At 44.3% G+C, this 11,458-nt stretch overlaps 1 protein-coding gene across 5 annotated transcripts; it reads left to right on the forward strand.

The window, feature by feature from the left end:
- Window positions 1-1,137: 1,137 nt before the first annotated feature.
- Window positions 1,138-10,208, forward strand: LOC310893006 (gamma-aminobutyric acid receptor-associated protein-like 1). Of its 5 annotated transcripts, none has more exons than XM_083821396.1 (6): window positions 1,534-1,925; window positions 2,461-2,605; window positions 5,143-5,221; window positions 6,233-6,351; window positions 7,476-7,537; window positions 7,811-10,208. In XM_083821396.1, the coding sequence occupies exons 1-6, from the start codon at window positions 1,804-1,806 to the stop codon at window positions 7,839-7,841; spliced, it is 558 nt and encodes a 185-aa protein (XP_083677522.1). In that variant the 5' UTR covers window positions 1,534-1,803; the 3' UTR covers window positions 7,842-10,208. The 5 variants fall into 5 exon arrangements, with proteins under 5 accessions (XP_083677524.1, XP_083677525.1, XP_083677522.1 ...); XM_083821395.1 differs by having other exon boundaries at window positions 1,751-1,925; window positions 7,828-10,208; XM_083821397.1 differs by having other exon boundaries at window positions 1,776-1,846; window positions 7,828-10,208.
- Window positions 10,209-11,458: the final 1,250 nt, after the last annotated feature.

Raw genomic sequence — 11,458 nt, forward strand, 5'->3', positions numbered from 1 at the left:
GCACAGGGTTGAATCAGATATGGGAAGCCTGGGTTCTCTCACCTCTGCCACTGGTGTGGCCTCGGAGAGTTGCCTTATGGCATCCAAGGCAGGCTGCTGCCTCACTCAGCACCTATTGCTGCAACCAAAACCGCTGCACAAATAAAAGATCATCCTTGGAAAAGTTCTGCTTCTCCGGATGAGGCATGCAATGAAATAAGTATTTGATGCATTCCCATCCATTGTGCCCAAGGCAGTAGCATTTAATTTTTTGTGCTGATTTGACCACGCTGATCCATTCATTAATACTGTGTCTTTTGCTGGTCAGTAAGTAATTGTGAGCCTAGCCACTGCTAGAAAAAAAAAAAATTAGATATTCCAAGAATGCATCAGCTGAGTAACTGGGCTAAAATTGGATGGCCGTTCGGGCTTGTTTGCAGCCGGTTCCCTTTACTATCTGCTGTCTGTAATGTGCATCTGGTCTGGTGCATTACGCGACACGCTTTCTGCTCCCTGTTTTTTAACTGAGAGAGAGAACAAAAAATAAACAGAAGAATCCAGATCCAACAACGACAGGGACGGTCATGAAAAATCACCGCCCCTTTTTTCTTCGTTTTACATCCCACAGCCTAAAGAACCTAAAGAAGTGAAGAACAGGCTGGGGGAGGGGGGGGGGGGGGGAGTGGAGGGGGGCTCGATCCCCCAGGTTTAGGCCAGCAGAGGGACCCCAGCGTGACGCGGGGACACCGGGCCTCGGCCACGGTGCAGTGCGTACCCGTACAGCCCCTGAGTCACGCCAGGGTTTGCTCAACCATATTTTATTTTATTTTTTTATTTATTTTGTATTCTATTTTTTTATTTTATTGTATTGCATTTTATTGTATTGTATTGTATTGCATTGTATTTGTTTTGTATTTTTTTAATTTAATTTAATTTTATTTTATTATTTTATTTTATTTTATTTTATTTTATTTTATTTTATTTTATTTTATTTTATTTTATTTTATTTTATTTTATTTTATTTTATTTTATTTTATTTTATTTTATTATTTCATTTCATTTCATTCCGAAGACAAAACCCGCGATAAACGAACGTAGAGGCAGCCAGCCACCACCCCGCACGTCGGGAGCTGCTGACACGCGCGGGTCAAGGTGGGGGTGACACGAGTGGGAGGGGGCGGGGACGGGGGGGTGCCTCGCAGAAGCGTCACAGCGCCCCATTTGCCGGCCGCGGCTCCTCCCGCAGCTCGGCTCGGCTCGGCTCGGCTCGGGGCTGCGGCGCCGGGGGCGTTTTTGGGGGTTCGCGGAGCGAGCAGCAGCCGTCGGGAGGGCACGGCGGGGCCCGGCAGCGCCGCAGCATGAAGTTCCAGTACAAGGAGGACCACCCGTTCGAGTACAGGAAAAAAGAAGGGGAGAAAATCCGGAAGAAATACCCCGACAGAGTCCCCGTGAGTGTGCCGGGCTCGCCCTGCAGCCCTCGCCATCCCCCCCCCGCCCGCCGCTGTGCTTCTTTTTAAGGGGAAAAAAAAAAAAAGGGGGAAAAAAAAAAAAAAAAACGGGATTAGTAAAGATGATGGCTACCGCGATGTTCCGATATTAATTCCAGACCGCGTTTTTCTTTATCGCGGACCGGTAGCTGTTAGGTTATCGTATGTCGGGGGCCGTGATGGTGGGTGGGGGTGCTGGGGTGCCGTACCCCCTTTTGTCAGGCATCCGCAGTGGCTGGGCGGCGAGATCGCCCTTCATCTTTTTATGGCAGGCTGTGTGCGTGGGGCTGGGGGTGGGGAAGGAGCTTACCACTCGCTCTGAAAATGGAGGAGAACAATGAGCGAGATGCAGAAAACAAGATGTACACCCGTCTCAGCAGGTGCTTCGCTTTTATTTTTATTTTCTGGCGTTTGGCTTGGCACTTCAGTGTGGTTTTGCTCTGTCCTTTTCCTTCCCAGGTGAGAAAAAAATGATAGTAAATGGTCCTTCTTAGTCTTTCTGCCCTCCTCTTTAATAAACTGTGGAAAAAAGGTCACTTGGAAAACAAGGTCATCTTCTAGCTAAACTGGTCCATAGGTCTCTTTGGAATGCTGGTGGAAAACTCCTGGCTTTATAATTACTATTAATAATCGCAAAGCAAAAATAGCAAGATTAGTTGTGATTTTTTTTTTGGTCCTCTTTTAATAAACATTTTGCAAATGTTCTTTCTCTCCATCCCCACTGGAGAGGTCTGCCCTAGATTTACTGCCCAGGGGTACAGTGTGCAAGTGAAGTGAGACTTCCCTGTAAGTCTAAGGGCAAGGGGGAGCAGTTATTCCAGAGGTCAAGACCCTTTTTCATCTTGGGAGTGGCCCACAACTATTTTTTCAGAAGTTTTTGGAAGTCGGAATTTGGGTGCATTTTGCCCATCTGTTTTGGGGGCCCCTGGCATAGCATGGCAGGTTAATCATGCATCGAGTCAGTGATTAAGTACATGCCGTTCTGTTTTTTGAGACAAGGACCACAGAGGGCTCTGCAGGTCAGGAGTAAGACAAACTGTAAACTGAGGATCAGCACGGCAGATAATGCAGGAGATCATGATAGATGTGTCTGGAAGAGCTGTGTGGGGAGCCTAGGACCAGACCCTGTCTGGCAAGAGGTAAGATCTATATAGAGGGCCATCTGCAAAGCTTTATGGAGAAAGTCAGGACCAAAATAGTAAGGTGAGCTAAGTTAAGGAGCTGAGGAGGAGTGCAGACACCTCATGGAGAGGCCCAGATGTGGATTGCTAGGGGAAGCTTGTTGTCAGAGCTGCCCATGGAACAAATGAATGCAGCAGACAACATTCTTTGCATCACTTCCACCTCTGCCCTTCCCAACAGCACGATCCTTGAAGATGATGTCCCTTTGGCTGCTTACGCTGCAGTGCCCTGATACATCACAGCATTTTGCTGAGATTATAATGTTGGCACAGTCCCACATTTCCACAGTCACAACCCAGCAATAACAGATAAGGAGATAATCTGTATCTGCCATTTGGATTTTCTTTGTAGGTTTGTCAGTGTGTGTGAAGAAACCTTCAGAAGAGATATTTGGGTTATTAGGCACATTGACTACAGTTGATAATCTATCAAAACACATCCATTCTTTTCCTGCTCTTCACAAGAGGGAGATCGCTCTCAAGCTCAGTGGTGATTTGATTTGAATCCTTCTTAGTGGTTTAGAAGCCCCAACACTTTCACCTCATCCTCAAGCATGGCATAACTTGAGGTACCCCCATCTTCTTTTCCTTATTATCTAGCGACCAAGCTACATGCCATCCTTTTGAGTCAGTGTGGTCATATCACTGCTACTGCCTAGAAGTTCTGCTTGTCTCTTTTTGAAATCAGAGGCAAGAACTAAAAGTTTTTCTCCACTGCAATTTATTCTATTATATATTGCCTTGTAGGATTTGAGGGTAAGAAAATAGGCAAAGTGCTGTTGCTGCTCAGCCTGCACCTGTGCAGCAAGGCTGTGGAACTGGCTACCCTTCACAATACTTATCAATTGCCTCTTGTATGGAAATGCATCTCTTACCACAAACTTAAAAGAGCTCAATTGCCTTGTACTGAGGTGCTTGAAGTTCTTGAACTAGCAGAGATTACTGCACTTCTATTTCAAAAATAAACCTAGAACTTTCAGGGTTTTTTGGCTGTGCTGGCAGCATCCAAATGGAGCACAGTGAAGAGAAGTCCAAGCCAGCATCCCTTCTGTGTGACATGCTTTGCAGATATTCACTTGCGTCTCTGGAGGAGAGTTTGGCTGGCATGGCACTTTTTCCAGGCTAATACACCAAGCTGATCACTATGTTTTTTTCTCTGACATAGTGTCTTGCTGATGTGGCACCATTTTGCTTCTAAAGAAGTCTTAGTCCACAGCAGTTCAGCTATTGTACAGCAGACATACCTGCTGATTATGGTTGCCAAAGGGCTATGGGAGCAGGAGGCCTTAGAAATTAGTCCCACAGTGTCTCATATGGATTATGTTCAATCATGGGGTATAGTGAAATGAAAAAGTTTAGAAAGTTTAGGAAATTCAGCTTCTTGTTTAGATGGTCAAAATGGCTTCTGCAGAACAGCAAACCATATAGATTGAATCATGTAATATATCTATACTTGTTTAGAAATATGTGCAAAAAAAACCTGGCAGTGCCTGCACTTCTTTTCCACACATGCACGGTATTTCCATGCAAACATACCTCCAAACTCTGGAAAGATTTTTGAGCCTTTTCATGGAAGAAGGTCAGGTCACTTTGGAATTCTTCCCACTTCAGAGGTAAACATTTTGCCTAGCTCTCATAACAAATATTTTTATGTAGCAGAAGATCTCTTTGCCTCTTTGACCTTAAAGCTGCTGAACTTACGCTTTTCTATGTCATATAATAAGGATTAGTATTTTGTGTCAAAGGTCTCAGTAGATCCAGATGGTACCCGGTTTTATATTTATTATTTATTTATATGAATAAGGAAATGTACATAACTATATCAAGTAGGGAAAATAATTATCTTAATAAGAGATATGAGTTTCAGGATAGAAGTTAACTACATGAAGAATTGGGGATTAACAGCTCCTTCCCCTCTTCCCCCCTGCCAAAAAAAAACACAACCTTCCACAGTAAGCTGCAGTTTCTCTTTAATTCTGTGCTTCGTTCTAGAGCATTCAGTATGGGTGAACTTGGAAAGTAGGATATGGGACTACTGGGACTAGGGCTGATTTTGTGCCAGGCAGTTTAGAAATGTAACCTGGAAACAGTTCGATTTACTTGTGTTCATGTATTGGCCTCCTGGTAGTTCCTTCATACAAAATTAACCTGCATTGGGACCTTCAAGGTGACCTGATTTTTTTTTTTTTTTGGTTATTGTAGTTTATTTTTATGCCTATTCCAGTCTCTCTCTCTTTTTTTTTTTTTTTGTAAGCACACTCATTGTGCTTACTGCTACATCCCAGGTTCCCAGCACAGCTATTTGTCAGTGATTTGCAGTCTTCTTCTCAGCTGTCTATTGTTTAATGTTGTCTATTTGTTATAGATTAAAGAAATTTTTAAAGGTCTGCTAGCACCAGCTCTCTAAAAGGGTAATATCTCTTCACACTGATGCTTTTTTCGTCCATTTCCTTTTATGATAGCCGTGGCTTGTCTCTTGCTTTCTGTCTCTCCAGGTAATTGTAGAAAAAGCACCAAAAGCCAGAGTACCTGACCTAGACAAAAGGAAGTATCTTGTACCTTCTGACCTCACAGGTAATAAAGTCTACCTCCTTTCTTTCTGATTTTCAGTGAGAAAGTTTTAGAAGTGCTTTTTTTTCATACGACCATCACCTAAAAATATCCAGGCAGGCTGAGCTAAGCATCTTATCATTACCCCAGTTTACTTAGCTATACTCATTATATTTATGCATTTTGCAGTCTGGATTACCAGCATGCAGAATTGTCTGAGATGTCTGAGGTGTACCATTAACTTAACTAATATGCACGTGTTACTGCTGACTTCTAGCTATGATGAAAATGACTGGATTGTGTGTCATAGGCAGTAGCATAAGTATCGATCAATGATGACTTAGCTGCAGCTCAGGTTGCCAGAGGCTGTATCCTTGTTGCAGGAAGAGACAAGTTACTGAAAGAGTGTCATAGTTTTCCACCACCGTGGTTGGAGTCATGGCCACAAAGTTCCTTTTCTGAGTGGTCATGGACATATAGTATGTTTTTGTTTTCATTTGAGAACATGAATGAGTTAAAGAAACAGCTTTTTTTTTTCCCTTACAGTATAAAATTGATTGCAGAATACTTTCTTGTGGAAAATAGCTAAAGCAAATAAGGAATTTATTTTCAGGAATTATAAATATATTTACACTCTGGCAAAATTCTCCAAGGTGTTATTGATGTATAGGATTCAAAGGTTAAGCAAGTTAAATGTCTTTTCACCAATCCCTGCAGTAGAGCATTTCCTACCATAGTAGGTGAGGTGTGGATATAGAGGATGTAATGGCCTAAGATGGCATAGAGAATTTGCCAGCACTGAGTAGGATGGCTGCTAATGTGGTTGCAGTCATGAAGTTCCTACTTGCTTTTCCCCATTGGCCGTTTTTCCTTATTTTTTTACATATAGTATGTGATTTCCACGGCTTCTTTCCCAAAAGAAAACAACCATGTTTAGGATAAAATAAAGCAAAAAAGAATAAAATAAATAAATTAAAAAAATAAAAAAATGAAGGTCTTTCTGCATCTAAGATGTTCTCCTCTGTTCCTCTTCAGTTGGGCAGTTCTACTTCTTAATCCGAAAGCGAATCCACCTGAGGCCAGAGGATGCGCTGTTCTTCTTTGTCAATAATACCATCCCCCCCACCAGTGCTACCATGGGCCAGCTGTATGAGGTAAGCCTGGCCCATCTCTTTCTCCTCTTGTTGGAGTGTCCAGAAGAACGCATATCCTCACTGAAGTTCAACTGTGCACCACTCAGCTGACAGTAGGTGCAGCTTGGCCACAGATCCCTGAACATGGAAGCCCTTGGCCTGGGCTATAATCCTTCATCTCTTCAGGAAAATTATGTTCTGCGATTATAAGGAGGAGTCCAGGGAGCCTAGTAATTGTAATTAATTGTTTGCTAGTTGAAAGTGATGTTTTATCAGGTGGTGAATAGTTTCCCCAGCAGTTATATGTTTGGTCCTACTACTTTAACAAGCTATTGAAACAAACCATTTACCTGTATTTCAGATGCACGAGTGTCGGGAGCAGGAAACAGAACATAAGCACTATCTTTCCTGTTTATACAAAAGAAATTTCCTCTTAGCCAATCTTAGCTGATTTCTCCTTGATTTCTCCATTGACTGTGCTGGTGTGTTTTAGTATGAGAGCTCCAATTTGTTGCTGCAAGCCTTATTTGGCCAGATGCTTTTTAACAATGACTGGACAATGTGTATATAAACTAATGAAGATAATATAAGATTAGCACACACAGATCTGGACATGGAGGATGAAAGTATGTCTAACTGTCCAGAGCTGAGATCTGGACTCTGTTTCTGGCATCCTGCAGACTTTTTGTGTCCATGGAATCACTTAACATCTGTTTTACTGTCCATATATAAAACAGGACAGCGGCTTGTTAAGGTGTTCTGAAAAATGACGAATGTAACCACATTTATCAAACACCGAAGTATGCAGAGATTATTTTTGACATGTTAAAGCCCTCCAAGTCACTCCCCCTGACCTTAAGGCCGTACAGGTGCTGACATTCTGCTGCACAGTCTGCAACAGTCAGGGCTGTTCCTGTTGCGTGTTTTCACGATGCTCTGGCTGTGGCTTTTCTAGTAAATCCGGTGTGTCCAGAAATGTGACATGTCTGCATTTAGAGGCAGAGCTGTGGCAAGGGAGCATTGTTCCACACATTCTGATGTAGTGGATTAGCCCTTCTTGTTACAGTGATCTCCTGGTGGGCTTTTTCACATGTAGTGAGTTACAGGGCTATGGTTTGTTACTTTCTCCCTTTCTTCCCTTGCAGGATAACCACGAGGAGGACTATTTTCTCTATGTGGCCTACAGTGATGAGAGCGTCTATGGCAAGTGAGCGTCAGCCCCCCAGGCATGCAGGCGAGATGGACTGATGGAACTGATTGGGGGGGGGGGTTGGAGAGGAGGAAGGACAATGCTTGAGAAGAGGGGAAGAGAACTGGAAGTGTAATACATGCACAAATGCTATCACCTTCCATGCATTAATTATAACCATCATTTTTTAATTGAGGGGAGGGAGGTTAAGGGTACAGTGAATGAAAGGGTGAACTGATAGGCTAGCAAGGAGTGCTGGGTTGAGGAGTGGGGAGACTCCGCTGTTTGTAGTTCTTCTGTTGCCACAGCTGGAAGCTGTTAGCCAGGACTGGAGGCTGCTAGACAAACCAGTGGAGCTCCTGGAGAGTGACTGCACAGGACGGAAATGGCCATTCATGTGTAACCCTTTCATTGGATGAGGAAGGCATGCCTGGAACATGCATCGTACACTGACCGTGTCACACCTTACCCATGGCACAGACCACACTCCTATGAGCATTCAGCAAGCTGTGAAATATTTCATCCTGCCCATACAAGGCTGTCTTCTGCTGACAGTCCTCACTCCAGATGCTACCTGTGAAGCATTACAAGACTACTGCATTTTCTGTCACTTCAGCAGTTTTAGAAAGGATAATTCTTGAGGGTTGGGAACTCCTCAGCTGTGAGACATAAAGATTGAGGGGATGGGGGAAAAAGGAAGGATTTTTTTTTTCCTTTATTGCTTTAATTGCAAGTGCTGGACAAAAAAAAAAAAATGAAACAACCCTTTTGTTCTTTTCAGGGAAGCCAACTGCTAAACTTACAAGCATAGGGCTAGAAAGGACCTCATGAGAACAACTAGCCCACTCCAGCTCTGAGACAGGGCTGAGTATACCAAACATGACTGTTCTTCCAACTTGTTCTTAGTGAAATTCATGTAGGTGGATCCTGGAGGCTGCTTAGATAGCTTGTACCAGTTCCCAGCTAACCTACAAGTGAGAGAGCTTTTCTTGCTATCTAACTATTCTCCTTTGCAATGCATTAAGGTGATTAATTACTAATGGTCTTGTTATTGGTGAACACAGAAAATTAGCCATCAGTGTTGTTCTTGTACCAGTCTGCTGCAGATTTGAAGATAGCAGAAGTCCTTTGGGCTTAGCCTTCCCTTCCATGTCTCATCCCTGTACAGATCTTGCACCACTTGCACAAGCAGAAGAAATCAGTCCCTCCCGTGTGTCTTTTGCTGGCTTTTTGTGATTGGACAGCAGTGCCACTCTGACACAAGAGAGGTGCTTTTAGACATGAAGGGGAAAAGATTCTCTGTAGATTTTTTATTTAATTACTTTAAGCCAGTGTTGTTCTTAGAAAGGTACCAGATAGATTCTGTCCTGTGTAAGCCTTATGCTGTCATGCCAAAGCAGTTTCTTCCTGGTGGCACAAACAGCAGATTTTCCCATAACTGCCATAACTCTGATGAGGGGCTGGGGTTTGCAGAGTGAGCTGACGTTCAGGAAGGTTCTGGGGTTTTACCTAAAGTCAGAGAACTGGACCTGAATTACTGTAAACATTCCTAGATTTAGGGGAGGGACCAGGATGGAGGAAAAGACAAGATAGATGAAGAAGACAGTTGGAGTCCAAAATAAATCAAGAGTGTTTACTATATATACATGAAGAAGTTAAATCCCAGGTCTCTGTTCCTCAGAATTGAGAGGTCAAGATGAGCGCTTCTCGGATTATGGGAAACAGGAAATCAGGTTTCAGGCTTTTTTGACTTGTTCCACTGAGTTGTACATGGCAGAAAAGCAGGCTGGGCGTGTGAAGCGGGAGTCACTGACAGAACTGTGTGAAGGTCAAGGAGGCAGTATGGTAGGGCAGGAGAGTCACTGACTGTGTGTTATGGAAAGTAGCAGATGAATGGCAGAGAAGGGAGGAAGTGCAAAGGATCTAGGCAGGGTAGTCAGACTGGACAGACAGAGAATGGGGGGACAAAAGATGAAGTAGGTGGTTTTCTACCTGTTTTTTCATCCAGAAGTTCAGGTTTGCTGTTCCATCATGTGTTCATCTGGAATAAATGTGTCTGGATGAGTTGTACCTACTGCCAGCTTAGATAACCAGTTTCTGCCTGCAGTGTTCAGTCCTCTCTTACTGGCCCGCTTTCTTCCAATGGTCAGACTCTTTTCACATCCTTTGAGTGCAAATCCACATCAGTTTCTTGTTTTAGGAAGTTCTGAATGTTCTAAAGCAGAGAACAAACCCAGAAGGCTTTTTAGGGTGAGAGACAAGATGGGGGCAGATGGTGTACATCTCTCTGCCACTGTCCCACTCACTCACATGTGCTGCTAAGCACATGGTTGTGTATTGTCTCAAACTAACCCATGCTTAGGCACACTTGGGAGAAATCAATTGGAATCTGAGGTGTTTTTTTTAAATTGTTCAGACCTCTACCCTCTCACTGATGGGTTTATAAGTGATAAGTATGGGACTAATCTCAGCTGTTTGCTGCATTTAGAGTTTACACATTAATTTAGTTATTTTACGTTTCTTTTAACTGGATTGTGGCATTTACTTCTGTTTTTGCGCGCTAGTCCAATATTGTACAAGGTAATTATGGTAATTTCCTTTTGAGTTGGTTAGCTGCAGATTCTTGTAAAATAAAGTTCATATTACTTGAGCTAAATCAGCCAATCAATAAAGATGCATTTGAAAACCACAGATTTGGTCCAAAACAGGTGGCTGTAGTATTTCTCCCCGCATGTATTCTTGTAAATAAAGGGCCTGTCCAACTAGGGCAGCTTTGTCAGAACTTCTCACTGCTATTTTTTCCCTGCCCAGCCATCACTGGACTTGGTCCTGACCCTGACCTGTGGATGGGCTTTCCATCTGGACTCTGGGCCCACCTCACCACTGTGATGAGCCTTGTGGTCTAGGCTGGTGACTGGGCCTGGCCACCATTCCTGGGCCTGCCCCGTGCCCCCCCACAGGGAGCTGTAGGACAGGCCCTGCCCTGTGCTGGCTGTGCGCTCCCTCTGGCTCCTGGTCCTTTGGGGCACCACCATTCCTCGCGGCCCCATGACATCTTGGGCTGAGGTGGGGCTCCTGGGCAAAGGCAGAGGGCACGAGGGAGGGCCAGGCAGGCAGCTCAGCACCTGGCAGCGTGAGCCCAGTCCCCTATAGAGAGTATGCTCCCCATCTCTCGGGAAAAGAAGGGACAAGGAAACGTAGAATTCACTGAGAGGTAGGCCTGCAATGGCAGTAGATCTGGGCTTCACAGAACCATGGTATCACAGAATACCTGAGGTTAGAAGAGAACTCGGGGGGTCATCTGGTCCAACCGTAGGGCCACCGAAAGCTGTCTGCCCAGGACCATGACCAGACAGTTTTTGAATATCTCCAGGGAGGCAGACTACACGACATCTCTGGGCATACCCTTATGGATAATTGTATGCTGAGAGGAAAAGAGCCCTGATGGGAGCGGGCAAGCCCAGCAGGTGCTGTCTGCTCTTAGCACAGCCACTCCAGGTTGGGCACATGCAGAACACAAGGCAATGATGAGAATCACGCAGCTTCCCCCACCTCACCCATCCTTCCAGGCTGTGGGGCCAGGCCAAGCTGGGCTCTGGAGCATGCCTGTCCCGCTGTGGCATCACAAATGTGGGTTTGTGCAGGTACTGCTAGCCAGGATGGAGCCAAAGTACTTGTTATAGGTTAACCATGGTAGGCAGCTAAGCACCACAGTGTTGGTCCCTCACTTCTCCATCGCCACCTCCAGTGGGATGGGGGAAGATGAAAAGCATGAAAAACTTATGGGTTGAGATAAAAATTATTTAATAAGTGAAGAAGTGAAAGAGGAAAGAGAAAACAAAATAAGAGATGCAAAGTTAATCACTCACCACTTCCCATGGGTAGATGGACACCCAGACAGTTCCCAAGCAGAAGATGTCTAACTGACCTAAAACCCCT

Source organism: Anser anser (assembly GCF_964211835.1).
Source record: "Anser anser genome assembly, chromosome: 1".
NCBI classification, from domain to species: Eukaryota; Metazoa; Chordata; class Aves; order Anseriformes; family Anatidae; genus Anser; species Anser anser.

What these genes read in the sequence shown, in the direction of transcription:
- LOC310893006 (XM_083821395.1), top strand. Translation starts at nt 1,804, where the DNA reads ATGAGCGAGATGCAGAAAACAAGATGTACACCCGTCTCAGCAGGTGCT. An exon ending in TGTACCTTCTGACCTCACAG is followed by an intron (nt 5,222 to 6,232) that starts GTAATAAAGTCT and finishes GTTCCTCTTCAG; the next exon opens with TTGGGCAGTTCTACTTCTTA. An exon ending in GATGAGAGCGTCTATGGCAA is followed by an intron (nt 7,538 to 7,827) that starts GTGAGCGTCAGC and finishes CTGTTGCCACAG; the next exon opens with CTGGAAGCTGTTAGCCAGGA.